This window comes from Esox lucius, chromosome 3 (genome assembly GCF_011004845.1).
Source record: "Esox lucius isolate fEsoLuc1 chromosome 3, fEsoLuc1.pri, whole genome shotgun sequence".
Taxonomy (NCBI): Eukaryota; Metazoa; Chordata; class Actinopteri; order Esociformes; family Esocidae; genus Esox; species Esox lucius.
In genome coordinates this window covers 3,285,148-3,308,022 of record NC_047571.1, presented here as the reverse complement: position 1 = coordinate 3,308,022, position 22,875 = coordinate 3,285,148, and the positions used below count along the sequence as shown (strand labels likewise).

Here is a 22,875-nt window from a genome sequence, read left to right as displayed (position 1 = left end):
TCTGGTGAAGCCATGCTTTTGTGGATTTGGATGTGTGCTTTGGGTCGTTGTCGTGCTGAAAGGTGGACTTCCTCTTCATCTTCAGCTTTCTAATGGATGCCTGAAGGTTTTGTGCCAGAATTGCCTGGTATTTGGAACTGTTCATAATTCCCTCCACCCTGATTAAGGCCCCGGTTCCAGCTGAAGAAAAACAGCCCCAAAGCATGATGCTGTCACCACCTTGCTTCACTTTGGGTATGCTGTTCTTTGGGTGATGTGCATTGTTGTTTATGCGCAACCTTGGTTTCATCAGACCATAACACATTTTCCCACATGCTTTTAGGGGCCTTGATGTTTGTTTTTGCAAACTTCAGCCGGGCTTGGATGTTTTTCTTTGTAAGAAAAGGCTTCTGTCTTGCCACCCTACCCCATAGCCCATTAATATGAAGAATATAGGAGATTGTTGTAGCACACAGCCAGTACTTGCCAGAAATTCCTGCAGTTCCTTTAATGTTCCTGTAGGCCTCTTGGAAGCCTCCCTGACCAATTTTCTTTCTGTCTTTTCATCAATTTTGGAGGGACGTCCAGTTCTTGGTAATGCCTCTGTTGTGCCATATTTTCTCCACTTGATGATGACTGTCTTCACTGTGTTCCATGGTATATCTAATGCTTTGGAAATTATTTTGTACCCTTCTCCTGACTGATATCTTTCAATAATGAGATCCCTCTGATGCTTTGGAAGCTCTCTGCGGACCATGGCTTTTGCTCTGAGATGCAACTAAGAAAATGTCAGGAAAATCCTACTAGGACAGTTGAACTTTATTTTTGATTAATCAGTCCCTTTAACCATCCATAGTCGACATCCGCGATACCGCGGACAGTGCTCATTCGAAAAATAGATTCGCCATAATCGTCGGATTCCAATGCTATATTATTTGTAGCCACTTTCCTGAAGCGTTACATGTATAATTGGGGTTGTCCGTGTATAATATGGGTTATATAGTTGTATAGTTTGGGTTGCTATGAGAACTTTTCACCAGGCAACGACATTGCCAATGCATCTTAGAAAGGCTCATGTGTACACTAGAATAAATATTACAAGCGTGTACATCACTATATATGATGTTTTGAACCATAAAACATTGTTTGTATTATATATAAGATATAAAAATAAATATTTAGTCAAAATAGTATGGGGATGTTCTTGAGTTTTTGGGAAGAAGTTTGTAATTTTTCTGAGTTTATAAAATATATAAGTCCAAATGTAACTAGCGATCTAGTGCTGCCACCTGCTGGCCGTTTTTTACACCTAAAGGAACCGTTATATTGATTTATAATCTTTCATTTTATAGTGTTTCATTTCTAGGTTGAAGAACCAAATTTTTTGGGGGTGCCTATATTTTTTACCGTCTATTATATAATTATTTCATTATTTTCAACCCAATTACAGTGTAATTTGATAGTAAAGGCATGAAAGTATGAGGAAATACCATTGACACAAAATCTCATAATGCTTTAAAAAAAAAAATCTTGATGCTGAATGGCAGAAATGTTTTCCGAAAACAATTTTTTTGCCTTTCAAACAGATGAGTTTTATAAATAGTGACACAGAAGTCTGTTTTTATGTGTTTTTATTGTAGCCAGATGGATTGGTATTACCAGGATACATCATAATAGGTTGTATCTGTTACAGAAATGAATCTAGGACCCAAAATGTCCCAGTAGTGAAATCCGGCCGAAGTGACTTTTATTTAACATGAGTTTGAATGGTTAATTCTGAACACAGCCACATCCCCAGTTATAAGAGGGTGTGCACACTTAAGCAACCAGGTTATTGTAAGATACACACAATACCAGTAAAAGTTTTGGAAACACCTACTCATACAAGGGTATTTCTTTATTTTTACTGTTTTCCACATTGTATAGTAATAGTGAAGGCATCAAAACTATAAAATAACACATAAATGGTATCATGTCCATAATCCATCTCAATTCAGGTTATTGGTGAGGCTATGTCATCTGAGGGGAAATAGCCCTTACACAGCCTGGAGGTATGGGATAGTCCAACTAAGAGCAAACAAGATGGGATGGAGGACAATTGCAGGCTCACAAATGAGTAACACTAAAGAGCTTATCCTCTTCAGCAAAGGTATCTCTGGGTCTTCTTTTATTGGGGCATTCCTCATGAAAGCCTATTTCATCATAGTGCTTATTGGTTTCTGTGACTGCACTTGAAGTAACTTTTGAAGTTCTTGAAATGTCCTGGGTTAATTGACCTTCGTCATCAAGGAATGCTTATTTCAGCTGTTAAAAAAATATATATCTTAACGTTGCAAAACATTATAATGAACTAGAGTATATATTAAACAATATATTTATTTCAAACGAGTTCAAGAACACACATTTTATTTATCTTCCTTTTTTAAATTATTGGGTTACATATGGATAAATACAGTACAGATAAAATTATGGTCTTCGGCATACCAGCCCTACCTTCTCACAACACAACTTAGAAGCTCAAATGCATTAAGAATGAAATAAATTCCACAAATTAACTTTTAACCAGGCACACCTGTTATTTGAAATGCATTCCAGGTGACTACTTCATGAAGCTGATTGAGAGAATGCAAAGAGTGCAAAGCTGTCATCAAGGCAAAATGTGGCTACTTCGAAGAATCTACAAAATGTAGTGTATTTTGATCTGTTTAACAGGTTGTTTGTTGCCACATGATTCCATATGTATGATTTCATACTGTCGATTTCTTCACTATTATTCTACTGTCTGGAAAAAGGAAAACTAAAGAAGTAGACTTTAATGGGTAGGTGTGTCAAAAACTGGTACTGTATGGAATTGTATGTTTTTATTAATGGAGTTGTATGATTTCTCTATCATTCCCCACTTGTCTATGGGGAAAGGTAAATAAGTGTGCAAAAACAGAAGTGGGCTGTAATCAAAAACATGGTAGATAGGAGCCAGAATCAAAAACTTTAGATACATTATTTTTGTTTGATCTTCTGGGCTTGTCTTTCAGCTTCTCTAAATCTGTCCATGCTGTACAGGTACTGCTGTAAACTAAACAAGAAACGTACGGTAAGACTCGGTCAACATTTTCCAGTGGGTTTCTCGAGTATGCACTTCTGCCTCATTTCACAACACGATACATAACGGTGCGCCTTTTCCGGAGTAATAACATAAATGTAAATTATACATCCACAATCTTTGCTAAAATGCCAACATTCTTAGAGAACATCTTGTGATTTTGATTTGAAATGTTGACCATATGGTTCTTGCAGTCCTTCATACATTCCAGAAGGGTTATTCACTATACCCGCTTTGACCAGAAGAAGAGGGCCAACGCTGCAGTACTTATTGGTGCCTATGCTGTGAGTGCTAATCTTCTCACTATGATATTTTTTTCTTCTGACACCACACATGCACACCCAGCCACGCAATGCATAAACACCCCGTCTTTTTTAGGTAATTTATTTGAAGAGAACCCCAGAGGAGGTCTACAAAACTCTTATCTCAGGAAACAACACGGCATATCTCCCTTTCAGGTAAACGAACCACACACCACACCATTACCTGCTCAGTTACCCTCTATCGGCTATTCAGAAATGTACAAATTGTGTAATTTCTTCTGCTTCTTGGTATTTTGACAAATCACATAAAATCTTTTCATATGAACACTCACTTCAAAACACGAAAACATCTGAATTGGGCTGGCTGTATAAACTCAGGCATTTATATCATACAAGGCACACTTGTTAGCCTAGGATAATTTTGTGTTCCATAACATACATGTGCTGGCATTGGACTCTGAGATATTCCAAATCCCAGTTTAGCCCAGCTGTGCCACTGATGTAGTTAAGGGAATTAAGGGAAACCCCTTCGATTGCTACTGAGTGGACATGTAGGAACAATTCAAAAAATGAGAATCTATGTGATAATTTAATATCTAATAATCTGACTCCATATTGTTTGTAAACATACGCAAACATCAATGCTGGAAGTTCTTAGAAAAGGTACCTAATCTTTTGTCTCAAGCCAAAACATTTAAAAGATCATATGTTTCACAGCCTACGTTATCCTAATGCTCCTCATCAGTCAAGTCCAGAAAACAAGGGAAGGTGTAGCAACAGGGGAACTCAGAGACAATCAGTCTGGTCACTTTGATTTACATGTGTGCATGTGCCTAAATCAGGTATCATAAGCACCCATAAGGTGTAGGTCATTTAACACGAACAATACAGTAAAATGGCGTGTTCCTGGGTCTAACAGAAAGTGAATTATGCCCAACAACTCAGGGATGACTAGAATATCATGTGTTCCTGGGCCTAACCAAACTGCTGCGAGAATTTCAGGACTCAGGGACACCAAGTCTGGTTGCTTAGACTTACTTATGCGTGTGTAATTAGCAGTAGCCCTACGAGCTTGAGTATGAAGATGAACGAGGAATCACATCAATCTATATTCCAAAGTAACACATTTATTTTTACATTTTACATTCTTTTATTCCTCCCAACTAGCTAACGGTCTACTAATTATACCTTAAGTATTTCAGACACTATAACATGAAGGTGTGCTAGGAGCTTCTGTTAAAGATAGACTCTAAGAACCAAGTCAAGCTTCCCTATTTATCCTACCCAGAAAGGCTGATTCCAAACTCTCCCATTGCATCTATAATAGGATCACCTCACCTTGGCTAAAACAACGAAAACAAAGAAACTGGCATTCATGCATTTACATATATTCAATTGGCACCATCCAAAGCTAGTGTGGAAAATGTTCGCGATTTATACAAGTAAAAACATCTCGGTCTGGTATAACAGTTGATTATTTCAAGTTTAATTACGTAGAACAATTGCTTTCACAAAACAGAGTATAAGTACCAACAGAGTAGTGTCACAACAATTGTTCTGATTACATATTATGGCTTCTAGCTCTTTATACTCCTCCTTGTCAGCTGGCAGAATATTATCTCTAATGCTGTGAAATACATACAAAACAAGTCGTCATACTTATAGGAAAACAAGATATGACCCTACAGTGCCTTGCAAAGGTATTCGGCCCCCTTGAACTTTTCTACCTTTTGCCACATTTCAGGCCTCAAACATAAAGATATAAAACTGTAATTTTTTGTGAAGAATCAAAAACAAGTGGGACACAATTATGAAGTGGAACAAAATTCATTGGATATTTCAAACCTTTTTGACAAATAAAAAACTGAAAAATTGGAAATATAATTGCAAAATTATTCAGCCCCTTTACTTTCAGTGCAGCAAACTCTCTCCAGAAGTTCAGTGAGGATCTCTGAATGATCCAATGTTGACCTAAATGACTAATGATGATAAATAGAATCCACCTGTGTGTAATCAAGTCTCCGTATAAATGCACCTGCTCTGTGTCTCAGAGGTCCGTTAAAAGCGCAGAGAGCATCATGAAGAACAGGGAACACACCAGGCAGGTCCGAGATACTGTTGTCGAGAAGTTTAAAGCCGGATCTGGATACAAAAAGATTTCCCAAGCCTTAAACAACCCAAGGAGCACTGTGCAAGCGATAATATTGAAATGGAAGGAGTATCAGACCACTGCAAATCTACGAAGACCCGGCCGTCCCTCTAAACTTTCAGCTCATACAGGAGAAGACTGATCAGAGATGCAGCCAAGAGGCCCATGATCACTCTGGATGAACTGCAGAGATCTACAGCTGAGGTGGGAGACTCTGTCCATAGGACAACAATCAGTCGTATACTGCACAAATCTGGCCTTTATGGAAGAGTGGCAAGAAGAAAACCATTTCTTAGAGATATCCATAAAAAGTGTTGTTTAAAGTTTGCCACAAGCCACCTGGGAGACACACCAAACATCTGGAAGAAGGTGCTCTGGTCAGATGAAACCAAAATCTAACTTTTTGGCAACAATGCAAAACGTTATGTTTGGCGTAAAAGCAACACAGCTCATCACCCTGAACACACCATCCCCACTGTCAAACATGGTGGTGGCAGCATCATGGTTTGGGCCTGCTTTTCTTCAGCAGGGACAGGGAAGATGGTTAAAATTGATGGGAAGATGGATGGAGCCAAATACAGGACAATTCTGGAAGAAAACCTGATAGAGTCTGCAAAAGACCTGAGACTGGGACGGAGATTTGTCTTCCAACAAGACAATGATCCAAAACATAAAGCAAAATATACAATGGAATGGTTCACAAATAAACATATCCAGGTGTTAGAATGACCAAGTCAAAGTCCAGACCTGAATCCAATCGATTCAGAACTGAACTGAAAACTAATGTTCAGAAACGCACTCCATCCAACCTCACTGAGCTCGAGCTGTTTTGCAAGGAGGAATGGGCAAAGATTTCAGTCTCTCGATGTGCAAAACTGATAGAGACATACCCCAAGCGACTTACAGCTGTAATCGCAGCAAAAGGTGGCGCTACAAAGTATTAACTTAAGGGGGCTGAATAATTTTGCATGCCAAATTTTTCAGCTTTTTATTTGTTAAAAAGGTTTGAAATATCCAATAAATTTCGTTCCACTTCATGATTGTGTCCCACTTGTTGTTGATTCTTCACAAAAAATTACAGTTTTATATCTTTATGTTTGAAGCCTGAAATGTGGCAAAAGGTTGAAAAGTTCAAGGGAGCCGAATACTTTCGCAAGGCACTGTATACTGCCATGGCAACCATAGTTACCAGACCTCCTGATCTGAGCTACCCCTAGTGTCCTACATGAAAGGAAGAATACAGAGGAGACACAGGCAGTTTTACCTTGGCGCCAACTGAACAGGGTAGTTGATAAGATAGGGTTGAGGCCTGGTGCCTTGGTTGTGGCAACCATGAACAGTCTAAAGCAATTTCAGGCCTAGTCTAAAACAGTCCATTTATTACAGTTAATAATCAGAATAAAGGATAAAATAAGAATATGGTAATGAATTGATCCTTAACACTAAAAACATGGTTTTGCATCTGGTAAACATTTACCTGTAACAAATGATACATTACATGTACATCATTGAAACCTATTGGAGAGTTCATCCCCTTATGGGACCCAGATTAAAAGACCAAACATCAGTGCAGTTAATCCAACGGAAGTCATACTTCTACTTTGTTGAATTTTCCATCCTCACACCTGGTTCATCAGAGCAGATAGGAATGCCTTGACCCCCACTGTGTATGTCCGTTCCTTTCAGGATGCAAATAGGCCCATTAGTGTGAGATTAGGATGTCCCACTGAGTTGAGACACCAGACAACACGGCACCTTCACAAACCTTCCAAAACACATTTCATTACAATACACTGACAGAAATTACTTTTAAACTAGCAGGTACACCAAGGCTCTATTTATAAAAGCATATGAATTCCACTCACTGAGGCTTTGACCAATCACCAAAGACCTTTTTACATCAAATCTTTTTCAGAAATGATCTGATTAGTCAAAAATAAGATTAGAGATGGACTTCCTGTGTGTAAATGCAGCCATTCTGTTATGAATTACTTGATACTGGAATGTGGAATGGTGCTACATTCCTTAAAGATCTACTTTATCAATGTAACTATAGTGTTATTTACACAATTCTGATCTTTTGACTATTCAAATCAGCCTGAAAAAGATCTGACGTGAAAAATACATTTTTGTGTTAACAATGTGACACCATCATCATGATGCAATACTATAAAATGGTTTTACTGTGTTTATGTGCATTATAGGTGGTTGGAACAGCTTATAATGTGGTCAGTTAACCAGCAATGTCCACCTATCCCAGAGCATTCAAAGTTCAATTGCATTTTTTTAAATGCTACTTTTCAAGAATGAAAGGTTTAACTGTCAAAATAATTCCACAGATTTAGCAGTCTTCGACCATTTCAAACATTTCTCAAAAAGTGTCAGCATTCAGCATGTCTTTCTTTCAGGGACGCTGCTCTCGGAGAATCTACATACAGTTTGTCCATCTTAGACTGTTTACAAGGAATTCGCAAGGTAAAAATAGCATTCATCATGGCCCCAGGAATCCATTTCCTTTTACCCTGTCCCTCCTCCCTCTTTCTCTCTTCTTTGTCTTTTTGTCAGTGATTAAGTCCAATTGTGCACACAGAGAGAAATAAGGTTAGCATGTATCACCTTGGAGGGATTGTTACATCAAGATATGACTAATCTCTCACAATGCTAGAGGGTTTTCCAGATACAACAAGATTTTTACAGCTGGGCCCTGCATATTCATGTTTACATATACAGTTTAGGTTCAATGATAAAAAAAAAGAGAACAGACAAAACATGACAAACAATGATTAACATGTTACATGAAACAGAGAAAAAAAAAACGATCACAGATAGCAGAAAACAAGTAAAATATAAAAATACAGCAACACAATTTACAAGCAGCCTCCAGTGGGACTCTAACCCGTATCTCAATCCTTGTGCCCCTAGTGCTTGAATGAACTTCAATCAATCAATCAAATGTATTTATAAATCCCTTTTTACAACAGCAGTTGTCACAAAGTGCTTTACAGAGACACCCGGCCTTAAACCCCAAGGAGCAAACAACAGTAGTGTTGAATTTCAGTGGCTAAGAAAAACTCCCTAAGAAGGCTGAATTTTAGGAAGAAACCTAGAGAGGACCCAGGCTTAGAGGGGTGACCAGTCCTCTTCTGGCTGTGCCGGGTGAGATATTAAGAGTCCAGTTGGAATAATTAATACATTTCTCTGGGCTAAATCCAGAGTCTATTTGATTTTAGACTAGGTCAAAAGTATGACCAGGTGGACAAGGACAGGGACAGCAACGGGCCCCCAAACCAGGCACTCCACAGGTGTGGACCAGGACCTCATGTCCTCTTAAAGCTTAAAACTGGAGGAGACTGAGAAAAGTTAGAAAGTGCATTCCTCATATCCCCCAGCACAATAGTATAACAGCGTAACACCTTGGAACTGAGACGGGGGGGTCCGGCGACACTGTGGCCCTACCCGGGAAAGGCCCCGGACAGGGCCCAACAGGCAGGAAATCAATCCACCCACATTGCCAGGCATCAACCAAAGGGACACCCACCAACCGCAACCCCCCTGAATGAGGGACGAGTATTGCCAGCAGCGTACAGCTCAATTGCACAAGTGCGCAACAGAGAGACAACAACAAGCCAGTGACTCTTCCCCCGAAAGGCATTGGAGGGAGGGCATCCCAGTAGCGATGAGAGCCCACCTGGCAAGACAGCAAGGGTGGACAGTAACAAGCCTACTGGTCACCTTCACGCCCCCGGGTCAGGCTACACCTAATCATAAACCGTGCTGTAGAGATGAGTTTTTAGTAGACACTTGAAAGTTTGCACTGAGTTAACCTTAATTGGCAGATCATTCCACAGTAGTGGAGCTCTATGAGAAAAGGCCCTGCCTCCGGCTGTTTGTTTGGAAATTCTAGATACAATTAAAAGGCCTGCATCTTGCGATCGTAGGTTACATGTAGGTATGTATGGCTGGATCATTTCAGCAAGGTGAGTAGAAGCAAATCCATGTATTGATTTATAGGTTAAGAGTAAAACCTTAAAATCAGCCCTAACCCTAACAGGCAGCCAGTGTAAGGACACTAGGACAGGAGTAATGTGTTCAACTTTTTTTCTTCTAGTTAGGATTCTAGCAGCCGTGTGCAGCACTAATTGAAGTTTATTTATTAATTTGTCTGGATAACCAGAGAGAAGAGCATTGCAGTAATCTAGTCTAGAAGTAACGAAAGCATGGATTAATTTTTCTGCATCAGTTTTTGATAGAAAGTTTCAAATTTTTGCAATGTTTCGAAGATGAAACTTGTCAGTCTTTTTGTGAGATCATCCTTGCATCGATGTCTTACCTGGCAGCCTGTCTCCAGAGGGACTAAACACCCTTGCTATGACATGGCATAAATGCATCTATGACATGTCATAGCAAGTATTGTCTATACATGCATTTTATATTCATCATTTACAGTTCCCAAAACAGTTTACTGCCCTGCATCGATGTCTTAAGCAAATAGTTCAGCAAATTGCTACATTCACACTAAGGTTGTTCCTCTAATAGCACATTACCTGAAGCAGTTACATCAGCAGATTAACACAGAGGTTATTTCCCTGATAACACATCACTTCTCCCCTCCCAAGCCTGACCCTGCTAATCTTCTGAAGATGCAGCACCTAAAGACTTGGCCTCAGTTGGCAGACATAAAATATTACTTGTTTTTTTGCTCTTAAATAGATTCTATGGAAATATTTTTTTTTACTGTTTTACTTCAGAATTGACCCATAAGATAATGACAATCATGGTCAAGCACCTACATGGTTCTAAAACCGCATATAAGCATGTGACCTGCAGTGTTTGACATTATACCTTGTTAAAAACAGCTTGTCTGTAGAAAGCTTGTCTGTCTTTCATTGGAGCATCTAGAGTGTGTGACCATTTCTTTTAATTTCTGAAATTGTTGGACTCCACTAGCTATCACCTTGACTAACCACGTGTGTTTTCTCTGCCTTTAGTGAATGCACATTGCTCTGATGAAATAAGTTAGATTGAAACTGTATTTTTCGCATGCCTAGGCCATGCAACATGGATTCTGTGATTTTGAGACCTTTGATGTGGAAGAATACGAGCATTATGAGCGAGTAGAGAATGGAGATATGAACTGGATTGTCCCAGGGAAGATTTTGGCCTTTAGTGGACCTCATCCAAAAAGTAAGGTAGAAAATGGTGAGTGTTCTCAGTCACCTATATCTGTTTTTCCCTTAACTGCATGATGTTCTTGTCATATCACAATAAATGTAATGGCAGACTAAGAAATTTGATGATTATAATTTCACTTTCCTAAAACTGTTCCCCATATTTACCAGGGTACCCTCTCCATGCTCCAGAGGTATACTTCCCCTACTTCCAGGACCATGACATCATCACTGTGGTGCGCCTCAACAGGAAGATCTATGACAGATGCCGGTTCACTGATGCAGGATTTGAGCATCATGACCTTTTCTTCGTGGACGGGACCACGCCCAGTGACCTAATCACTCGCCGCTTCCTTCACGTGTGTGAGAGCTCAGAGGGTGCAGTAGCTGTCCACTGCAAGGGTGAGAGGCTGTGTGTGTGTGTGTGTATTTATATTGTAAATGATCCAAAAGCCTTAAATAAATAAAGCAGAACGCCAGAGGTGAGTGGTGGCATTTTAATTGGGGAGGACGGGCTCAAAGTAATGTCTGAAACAAAACTGAATAGTGACAAACGCATTACACACAATTCTTATAGTTTTTATCACATTATTTTTTACAAAATATTTTTCTCCATTCCCAATTTTTAATATGATCTTACCTCACAGCAAAAACTACACAGCAGATGTGGGATAGGTAAAGATAGAGTACATTCTGCGAAGTCAAAGATTATTATTATTATTAGCTTTCTTAAACAAGATTAAATCATTTGGCTGCGGTGATGCAGATGTACTGTGAAGTGGTGACCACTGTTGTGCTTGGGGGCCCATACATTTTGTGTTTTTCTCAGGTTCCTGTGTAAAAAGTACACCGTAGATTCAGAAACATAATAAGCAGCAAACAAAAAGATGTTTAGCAGTGGACTCATGCTTTTATGTAAGGACTTACCACTAGAGGGCAACAATAGACTGGCATATTAAACAGCAGGATTGCTCTTTCTCTTATTATTCCTCTCTACTGTAAATTGCTGAAATCTTTAATTTTTTTCCCGGTCCCTAGTCCTTGAACACAACTTTTTCATTCTACCCTTACTTTGCCCTCTCCTCTCTATATCCAATAACAGCGGGTCTGGGTCGTACAGGGACTCTGATAGGGTGTTACCTGATGAAGCACTACTGCTTCACAGCGGCTGAAGCCATCGCCTGGATCAGGATCTGCAGACCTGGTTCCATCATTGGACCCCAACAAAACTTTTTAGAAGAGTAAGGAATAAACCCTCACATTTTTTAGTCACAGTACTCCATGACTTTTATACATTTAAATGTGAGGATATTTACATGGGAAAACTAAACTGTTTATCATAATTATGTATTTAAATTAAAATCATAATGTTGTGGTATATGAGATTATTGATTATTTACTACTTAGTTTCTCAGGAATACGATGCATATCTGAGTGCAGGTTTAAGACATTTTAAAGTAGCCCATGGTTAGATTAGCGCAATTGCTGTATGTCTTTTGTAGGTTATAGTCAGCTCCTTTTAAAGGTTGGGTATTTGTGAAATTACTTTGTACCAACTGATGTGGCTTTATACAATAAATTTGATTGATCAATATTTTATAAATGTTTTAATGTTACTAATTATTCTAAAAACAAGATTCTAATCCCACTTCCCGATATTCCGCAGTTGGTGCACAAAGATGCAGAACTGATTCACTTCTGCAACACTGTTGTATATGAATCTCTATTCAGTAACTGGGAAAAATAAGGGAAGTGGTATATATTTCTTTTCTTTATGGTTATCTGTATTCTATAAATATTTTTTTTTCTTTCCTCATAGAAAGTAGAGAATAGTGACATTCATTGTATTTATCTAGAATTCACGTTATCAGTCATCATTTTTAAGCACTATCGGGCAAGAGATACTTTGTATCAATGTCGGCATTGTGCAAACCTGTTCTTGGTTTATTACCAGAAGTTTGTAATGTTGGATTTGGCATGCTGCGCATTAAGGTTCAGGCCACGTGTTCATGAAGTGTCTCAGTGTAGATCAGAGTTCTGCTCTCATTATCAGTTTTGGCATTCAGATCTTGACTAAGATGAACAGGTTGAACGTCATATCCTAGAATCCTTTTTGAATGTAATAATAGCTTTGTGCTCAATTGTCCTAGTTCACACTGTGTATTACATCTGTGAATTGGAAATGTGTTTTTGCATACTCTGCTCTCCCCGAGGCACAACAAAAGGCCCCTGAAACAATAAGGGGTTAATTACTTTGCTAAGGGACCAAACAGTGGATGTTTTACACTCAGAGATTTGATCTAGCAAATGTTCGGTTGTTGGTTTGAAGCTGTAACACTACGCTGAAGTTCTTTCACAGGAGACGTTATCTGTTTGGTTCAGTATAATAATTCTCGTCTGTCTCTATCTCTCTGCCTCTCCACCCATATCTCTCGCTGTCTCTCTCATAGGAAGCAACACAGTATGTGGGTGCAGGGAGACATGTACCGCAACAAACAGAAACAGCAGCAGCATCGCCAGTGGCTAAAGCAGGACCGAGAACTGACTTGTCTTGTCTCCAGTATGGACGAACTTTCAATTAGCACAACCCTCTATAAGTCATTCAGCTTGGATGAGGTGAGTGCCTGTAGCAATCAAATATCAAAATAAATCAAATATATTACTCCTTTTACAGATACCCAGCCTGAAACCCTGAAGTGCAAGCAACAAGAATGAATAAGTTCTGTGTATGTGTTTTGTCATGTGATCTTAGAATTTCTAAAAGTTATCCTGGGGCTTCTCATTGAACGCCAGGTTAATCCCATACTAGTTATTTTTTCAAATAAATAACGCATTACTCATTTTCCCTCAGTGCAACCTACGAAGCATTACGTGGCATTACATTTCTCTAGTAGCAATTGGCAACAAAGGGCGTAAAGATGGCAGCACCAGCTCTCCCAGATTCAGGTCATGATAATGATGGGGAAGACAATGCTTTCCAAAATGCTCAAAACATTTTCTTGACAGTGACATATGTCAGTGAGAAATAAAAATCAGATGTTCATAGAGATGTATTTTCCCACATTGCCAGAACATATTTCGTGGCTCAACAGTGTGGTGCGTGTGATACTCGAAAAGTGAAAATAAAATCTGTAGTTTGTATCCCGCTTTCCTCTTGCCTTTCCAACTTGCTTTTCATTTAATCATTCCTTCATCATGTTTTAGATGATAAAGCCGTGTAGGTGAGAATGGATTAATTCCTATTCCTTTTGCAGTAAATGACACATTATTTAAACAACAATAAATATTGTTTATAAAAAAAAAAACTGAAGATAATCTGGATTAAAAAAGTCTGGAAAAGTTTCCACTACGTTTGCTAAATAGAGCTTGTTGTTTGAAAGTATCAACACTGATCGACAGGGCACTCAGGAGCCTGAGAATTATGGCGCACTCAGGTGCACTTTGAAATTACTTTATAATAACCAGGCTAATTTCAAACAATTGTCACACAGCTAATTCTCACAATTTCTCATCTCACACATTTTTCTCTTGCAACAAATTGACAAAATTCATTCACAAGTTGTTAGTATTGCCACCTCAATTTTCAAAGCCTGAGGCATTCAGGTCTCGGACACTCAATTCATGTGACACTCAATTCATGTGACACTCAATTCATGTGACAATGTTTCGACACCTGCCCAGGTGACCAGAAATGTTTTGGAACATTGTTCTGATTAAGTGTCGGAAGGGTGTCGAACAGCTCGGAACAGTATCAAGCATGTGTGCATAGCAGCCCACCACTACTTGAGACAATGTTCAGATGAGTGTCGAAAAAACTGGAGCAGCCCACCACTACTTGAGACAATGTTCAGATGAGTGTCGAAAAAACTGGAACAGCCCACCGCTACTTGAGACAATGTTCAGATGAGTGTCGAAAAAACTGGAACAGCCCCCCGCTACTTGAGACAATGTTCCGATGAGTGTCGAAAAAACTGGAACAGCCCACCGCTACTTGAGACAATGTTCCGATGAGTGTCGAAAAAACTGGAACAGTCCACCGCTACTTGAGACAATGTTCCGATGAGTGTCGAAAAACTGGAACAGCCCACCGCTACTTGAGACAATGTGCCGATGAGTGTCGAAAAAACTGGAACAGCCCACCGCTACTTGAGACAATGTTCCGATGAGTGTCGAAAAAACTGGAACAGCCCACCGCTACTTGAGACAATGTTCCGATGAGTGTCGAAAAAACTGGAACAGCCCACCGCTACTTGAGACAATGTTCCGATGAGTGTCGAAAAAACTGGAACAGCCCACCGCTACTTGAGACAATGTTCCGATGAGTGTCGAAAAAACTGGAACAGCCCACCGCTACTTGAGACAATGTTCCGATGAGTGTAGAAAAAACTGGAACAGCCCACCGCTACTTGAGACAATGTTCCGATGAGTGTCGAAAAAACTGGAACAGCCCACCGCTACTTGAGACAATGTTCCGATGAGTGTCGAAAAACTGGAACAGCCCACCGCTACTTGAGACAATGTTCCGATGAGTGTCGAAAAAACTGGAACAGCCCACCGCTACTTGAGACAATGTTCCGATGAGTGTCGAAAAAACTGGAACAGCCCACCGCTACTTGAGACAATGTTCCGATGAGTGTCGAAAAAACTGGAACAGCCCACCGCTACTTGAGACAATGTTCCGATGAGTGTCGAAAAAACTGGAACAGTCCCACCGCTACTTGAGACAATGTTCCGATGAGTGTCGAAAAAACTGGAACAGCCCACCGCTACTTGAGACAATGTTCCGATGAGTGTCGAAAAAACTGGAACAGTCCACCGCTACTTGAGACAATGTTCCGATGAGTGTCGAAAAACTGGAACAGCCCACCGCTACTTGAGACAATGTGCCGATGAGTGTCGAAAAAACTGGAACAGCCCACCGCTACTTGAGACAATGTTCCGATGAGTGTCGAAAAAACTGGAACAGCCCCCCGCTACTTGAGACAATGTTCCGATGAGTGTCGAAAAAACTGGAACAGCCCACCGCTACTTGAGACAATGTTCCGATGAGTGTCGAAAAAACTGGAACAGCCCACCGCTACTTGAGACAATGTTCCGATGAGTGTCGAAAAAAACTGGAACAGCCCACCGCTACTTGAGACAATGTTCCGATGAGTGTCGAAAAAACTGGAACAGCCCACCGCTACTTGAGACAATGTTCCGATGAGTGTCGAAAAAACTGGAACAGCCCACCGCTACTTGAGACAATGTTCCGATGAGTGTCGAAAAAACTTGAACAGCCCCCCGCTACTTGAGACAATGTTCCGATGAGTGTCGAAAAAACTGGAACAGCCCACCGCTACTTGAGACAATGTTCCGATGAGTGTCGAAAAAACTGGAACAGTCCACCGCTACTTGAGACAATGTTCCGATGAGTGTCGAAAAAACTGGAACAGCCCACCGCTACTTGAGACAATGTTCCGATGAGTGTCGAAAAAACTGGAACAGCCCACCGCTACTTGAGACAATGTTCCGATGAGTGTCGAAAAAAACTGGAACAGCCCACCGCTACTTGAGACAATGTTCCGATGAGTGTCGAAAAAACTGGAACAGCCCACCGCTACTTGAGACAATGTTCCGATGAGTGTCGAAAAAACTGGAACAGCCCACCGCTACTTGAGACAATGTTCCGATGAGTGTCGAAAAAACTGGAACAGCCCACCGCTACTTGAGACAATGTTCCGATGAGTGTCGAAAAAACTGGAACAGCCCACCGCTACTTGAGACAATGTTCCGATGAGTGTCGAAAAAACTGGAACAGCCCACCGCTACTTGAGACAATGTTCCGATGAGTGTCGAAAAAACTGGAACAGCCCACCGCTACTTGAGACAATGTTCCGATGAGTGTCGAAAAAACTGGAACAGCCCACCGCTACTTGAGACAATGTTCCGATGAGTGTCGAAAAAAACTGGAACAGCCCACCGCTACTTGAGACAATGTTCCGATGAGTGTCGAAAAAACTGGAACAGCCCACCGCTACTTGAGACAATGTTCCGATGAGTGTCGAAAAAACTGGAACAGTCCACCGCTACTTGAGACAATGTTCCGATGAGTGTCGAAAAAACTGGAACAGCCCACCGCTACTTGAGACAATGTGCCGATGAGTGTCGAAAAAACTGGAACAGCCCCCCGCTACTTGAGACAATGTTCCGATGAGTGTCGAAAAAACTGGAACAGCCCACCGCTACTTGAGACAATGTTCCGATGAGTGTCGAAAAACTGGAACAGCCCACCGCTACTTGAGACAATGTGCCGATGAGTGTCGAAAAAACTGGAACAGTCCACCGCTACTTGAGACAATGTTCTGATGAGTGTCGAAAAAACTTGAACAGCCCCCCGCTACTTGAGACAATGTTCCGATGAGTGTCGAAAAAACTGGAACAGCCCCCCGCTACTTGAGACAATGTTCCGATGAGTGTCGAAAAAACTGGAACAGCCCACCGCTACTTGAGACAATGTTCCGATGAGTGTCGAAAAAACTGGAACAGTCCACCGCTACTTGAGACAATGTTCCGATGAGTGTCGAAAAACTGGAACAGCCCACCGCTACTTGAGACAATGTTCCGATGAGTGTCGAAAAAACTGGAACAGCCCACCGCTACTTGAGACAATGTTCTGATGAGTGTCGAAAAAACTGGAACAGCCCATCACTACTTTCAACATTATTTTTTTAAACAATGCATCCATTATAATGATTTGGATGATAAAGTCAGAGCCATAGGATACTCTAAATGAAATTAATAATTTAAAAACAATAAATAGGAAAGTTTCAATTGGGAGAAAATAACCAGGAATTGAACTCACGTAGTTCCTCTGGAGAGTCTGTGATACTGCCCATTAAGCCACCGCTGAACTTCACTCACCGATGTAGTAACCTACTGTAGTTTCGTTCAATAACCCTTGAAAGTGTTTTGGCGCCCAGCTTCACATGACCAGAAGTGTTTTGTAACATGTCTCGGAACATTGTTTCGATGCAGTGAGTGTCGAATAGATTGGAACAGTATCGAGCATGAGTGTCAAGTATGGAGGTACATTTGTGTCTTTTTGTTGAGAGCAAAACCTTTTTCTTTTCAATCAAAAAATATTGAAACACTAGTTATTTTTTTTGCACTTTAACCACACGTGTGGATGATGGTGGGACGTGTGGATGATGCTTTCCCATTGGTTATGCATTTTGTGTCAGTTTTGCTTCCCCATTGGTTGGCTGTTCGAAACGTCACAACACTACAAAGATTCTGGGTAATAGCCTATAGCAAAGTCAGGTCTGATGCACACTTGCGGAAGGGGTGCATTAAGTGCGTAAGAGGGCGCTGATGATCACCCCTGCAGAACAACACTACAGAATTGGGACACCCTATGAACTTGCACCCCTAATCGAGAATGCGCAATTGAGGGGCACAAGTGTGGATATTGGGACAGGATCAGTGTCTGATGAATCTCAGATTGCATACTACATACGTACTGCAAGTAGATATGTACTTTATGGGTGAAGTACGTACTGTTCAGTATAGTAAACTAGTATTCCAGTACTGGGACAGATTGGAACATAATACCTCGTCATGAAATTGCGTCTCAAAATATACATTTGTTGTGCATTAATATAACTAGAAACTGTTAAGCATTGTGTTAAACTGACTAACATTTCTTATGAAGTTTACCTCCACCGCAAAGAACATCTATGGACTGTATGGCTTTTGCCATTGGCCGTTTTAGTAGCTTATAGGCGAGTAGTACTAGTACCTTACTACTTGGAATAGTCATAATAATTTATCCCATTCTAGCGAGACAGAAGACGAACTTCACACTGCCAAAGCTATGTCATGTCATTGCACAATAATGTTTGTTCTTCCTTCATACGTAAAGTACATTAATACAATAACTATCAATATAGGTGAAGAGACTGACTTTCTTTAAGTGAAATGACGAGAGAATCATAGAAACCCCTCATCTTTTACTGCGTCTATATTAAGCTACCCCAAAAAGTATGCAGATGCATACTTCCAAAATCCACCTGAAATAGTAGACCATCCTGATACTTTAGGCCTACTATTTTCAATGTAATATAGTTTGGGACATATTAATCTTCTCGCTAATTAATCTGGCATATACAATGGGGAGAACAAGTATTTGATACCGATTTTGCAGGTTTTCCCACTTACAAAGCATGTAGAAGTCTGTAATTTTTATCATAGGTACTCTTCAACTGTGAGTGACGGAATCTAAAACACTTGCACTGGCTTGAGCAGGGGGTCCTTGCGTGCGCTGCAGGATTTTAATCCATGACGGCTTAGTGTGTTATTAATGGTTTTCTTTGAGACTGTGGTCTTAGCTCTCTTCGGGTCATTGACCAGGTCCTGATCCCTCACCTTCCTCATGATCATTGATGCCCCACGAGGTGAGATCTTGCATGGAGCCCCAGACCATTCAAACAGGTTCACATTCAAACAGGTGCAGTTAACACAGGTAATGAGTGGAGAATAGGAGGGCTTCTTAAAGAAAAACTAACAGGTTTGTGAGAGCCAGAATTCTTACTGGTTAGTAGGTGATCAAATTAAATTAAAAATCATACAATGTGATTTTCTGGATTTTTGTTTTAGATTCCGTCTCTCACACTTGAAGTGTACCTATGATAAAAATTAGACCTCTACATGCTTTGTAAGTAGGAAAACCTGCAAAATCGTCAGTGTATCAAATACTTGTTCTCCCCACTGTATACAGTAGTATGCAAGTATGCCATCTGGGATTCAACATGTGTGATGACGGCATCTCGGGTAAGCAGCCCTGGGTATACTTCCATCCAACTTCTACATAGCTAGTTAGCTCCTACGATTCAATGTCAAAATGTTCTAATACATTACATACATACATACCATAGAATGATAAATCATGCAATTATTATTCTGAAGCTAATCAAAAACATTTAACTACGAACACCTGTTCTCACCATTTCAGGGGAATACATTTGACTTTCTTTCAGGGCAACTCATAAGCAGGCCATGTCCTATTTGTTTCTTAGGTGATATATAATCATATTTCATGACAGTAATGGTTATCTTTTTTTGCAGAAAAATATTATAGCATTTCCATTAGCTTACTTGAGATAATAGGTCATTCTTTCTGTATAATAATTGATAGGCTAATGTAATATGCTGTTGAGTGACACTGACTATGCAATACCTGACTGCGTAATTATACGACGTCCCATTAAATCTCTGCCCTTTGGGCATAAGTGACCAACACGTGAATATAGAATCAAAGGACTTATCTTAAAGTAACTAGGTAACTTAATGCGTTAGTTACTTAGTTGCTGTAGAAACTAAGTAACTAGTAACTGTAATTACAACACTGTGTAAGACAGGGAATTGAAGTGAAATATTCAGATCCAGTCTGAAGTTCTTCTGAACTGGTATTTCGCCAGGCTGTGAATATGACTGTAACTGTTATGTGTGGTTTGTGGTCTGTCAACTGCAGAATAACTGCAGGGAGGAATGGCTCACCCAAGGTGATAAACTCAGGGCTCTGAAAGGCTGTCACTCTCCCAAGTCTGCTACTGCTTCAAGGTACTTAGGATTAAACTATGTTTGCATTTGCCATGTTTGTGTTGCACCTCAACAGATATCACATTGCCCTTTTTAGAGATGTATGTGAGAAATGTATTTTGAGAATAAATTCTGGTTTGGTTAATCATTGTTCTCTAGGCTGAATTTGACAAATGAGACATCCATCGCCTGTCCCAAATTGTCTAAGTTCTCCCAGGTCGCTGTTCCTTCTTCCACCTTTGCATCCCCCAAAAAGCTTGTACAAAGCTCTTCATCCACTGCTATTAATCCCAAAAGGTGAGTTTTTGTATGTGTGCATGTATTCCTGTAGCATTTTAAGGTGCTCAGGTATTACAGATCTCTGTCTATCCTTCTCCTTCCAGTCCATTTGGCCTGAATATATTCAGCTCTAAGGCTACTACCATTCGCTGAGCCCACACAGATACCTGACCTTTGATCTTCCATTTGACACAAGGATGCGGGAAGTTAACTCCGAAAAGAGCACCACTGTCTGCACTTAACAAAACATCTGTTTCATTAGATTTTGATAATTTTTTTATCATGGAAGAACGATAGTGATGCCTGGGATGACTAATACCGGTTATATCTGCAGGGGAAGTAGCGGGTTTCAAATATTTGTTGGATGAAAGGCAAATGGATGGTGGGTGGAATGAATTTTAAATACTTATTAAATAACTATTACTAGACCTAACAATTTTATTTATAACATTCTCTAATTTCCTGTTACTTAGTTTGAAGCGCTTGATCTAAAAACAACAACACTACTTCCCTGCATCTAAATTCCCCTAACAGATATGAAATGTATTGTTTTGGTTCTTCTACCAGACTACGTAGGCTATACATATTTAAGTAGCTTTTTATGTGGATTTGTTTTCTATTTGTTGTAGGGCTATTAGGAATTACAGGCGAGTGAAGGTGAAAAAAATATATTCAATGGATGTGTACTGTCAAACAATACATTTAAATATGTTTTTTAAATATGTTTTTTTTTTTAATGGGTTGAAACTTTTTTTGGGTGCAAGGAGATGTTTGTGGCTTTCTGTGATGTTAATTCATTATTTAATAATGAATAAATATATATATTGATTGACTTTATAAACAATAGCCTAGCCAAGAATCTGTTGAAACTTAAATGACTGTCTACAAATGTTTTCTTAGAGATGCAGTTTTTTAATAGAATAAATGTTTGGATTGTAATGTCCTGGCTGAATTTCTTTTTTCAGACATTCTTTTCCAACTCTATTGATTTACATTATAACCTAGTACAGAATTTGCTGAAATTGTTTTGGTACAAGGACTTTTCTATCCAGTCCTGTACATTGTTGCTAGTTTAAAACTGTTGACAAAATGAAAATGTTTTCAATTGCCCTTGAAACAAAACCAACAGAAGCTAGCGGACATAAACTAGCGTCAAGCAGTGTTTCCACCGCAGGAACTTTACCCAGGAACTAGGAACCTTTTGAGGGACTCACTGCATTCCCACTGCAGGAACCAGGGTGTAAATTAACTTCCGGAGACTATATTTTGTCCCCAAAACAGTCCCTGCTTGGGGGGTAGTACTTTCCAAAAGTACTGGAACTTTGAGGGGTGGGGTTTGCAGTGCTGAACGTTTCTGAATTGGAGCAGAGGCAAACGGCGAGGAGACGCAGCCCATGGATTAATTGCATTGAGCAATTGTAGAAGGTTTTCATCACTAATGTTGTTAGTAGCTTATAAAATACTGTTCCTTTTACTCAAGCACATACCCATGAATAGTAAAACCAGAGATATTGATAATTTTTCGGTGGTCTCTTAATTTTTTCCAAAGCTGTATTTACATATTCTGGGGCACATCATTTGTTGCATGGTAACGTCAATCATCCAACTAATGTTGTTAGGATATTGTTTCAACTGTGCTTTTGTTTTAATGGTAAATCCTTAGGCTTTTTCCTTGCATACATTTAAACTATTCGAGCAGACAATATCAATCATATGCACTTACACGATATATGTGCCTTCTACTCCGGGCTCCAACAATTAATTATTTGAGTAAAATAATTTCATTTTATGGTAATGTGAAATTAAAAAAGCTACCAATTCTGCCAAATGTGATTACCCAGATATTGCCTTCTGAAGAATTTGTAGATTTGGTGCAAGTAGTTAAATGCTTATTCAGTAAAATTTTAATTCTGTATTAATTTCAGCACGTGATTGGTCTCCAAACTGTATTGTTTGTGTTGTATTTAGAGGTGTGAAACAAAAGCTGGGTAGATAATTTAACTTACCAAAGAGCTTATTGTGCACTTTTTTCTCATGTGTAGCAGACAGACACCGTCTTTTATTCAGACAGCGACATAAAGTGCATTAGATAAACTCTAAAGTTATGAGAACCAGCATGCATTATCCATTCACATTAACACCACCAATGACGAAGTCCAGGCCTCATTGCAAGTTTATGCTGAGGACCAAAATCCAGCCGGAACTAGAAACTGTGATCCATACTGATAATGTGTACACGAAAATATCCTGCAAGTTAAGTGAGCTGAACATTATTCACACAGGGAAACAGTGCCGGGAAAAGCTTAAAAAATTTAAACAAGTTGTTAGTTGTTATTTATACTTTATAAATGTTTTGAC

At 39.7% G+C, this 22,875-nt stretch overlaps 1 protein-coding gene and 1 long non-coding RNA gene across 2 annotated transcripts in view; both read left to right on the top strand.

Annotated features, from left to right (window-relative positions):
- LOC117593715 overlaps positions 1-3,010 on the top strand; it is a 34,931-nt gene extending 31,921 nt beyond the window's left edge. Inside the window, exon 3 of the long non-coding RNA XR_004575115.1 lies at positions 1,977-3,010. This is a non-coding gene — a long non-coding RNA (uncharacterized LOC117593715). The remainder of the gene's footprint in view (positions 1-1,976) is intronic.
- Positions 3,011-21,456, top strand: LOC105029207 (dual specificity protein phosphatase CDC14AB). The gene is made up of 11 exons (XM_034289491.1): positions 3,011-3,070; positions 3,274-3,363; positions 3,458-3,537; positions 7,900-7,966; positions 10,540-10,690; positions 10,831-11,061; positions 11,762-11,900; positions 13,110-13,275; positions 20,171-20,259; positions 20,398-20,535; positions 20,622-21,456. Exons 1-11 carry the CDS (start codon positions 3,029-3,031, stop codon positions 20,668-20,670), a joined length of 1,242 nt encoding a protein of 413 aa, XP_034145382.1. The 5' UTR covers positions 3,011-3,028; the 3' UTR covers positions 20,671-21,456.
- The last annotated feature ends 1,419 nt before the right edge of the window (positions 21,457-22,875 follow it).

Excerpts from the sequence above, each read along its gene's own strand:
- LOC105029207 (XM_034289491.1), top strand. The coding sequence starts at position 3,029 with ATGCTGTACAGGTACTGCTGTAAACTAAACAAGAAACGTACG. Across the intron at positions 3,364-3,457 it reads TACTTATTGGTGCCTATGCT|GTAATTTATTTGAAGAGAAC; the intron begins GTGAGTGCTAAT and ends CGTCTTTTTTAG. Across the intron at positions 10,691-10,830 it reads AAAAAGTAAGGTAGAAAATG|GGTACCCTCTCCATGCTCCA; the intron begins GTGAGTGTTCTC and ends CATATTTACCAG.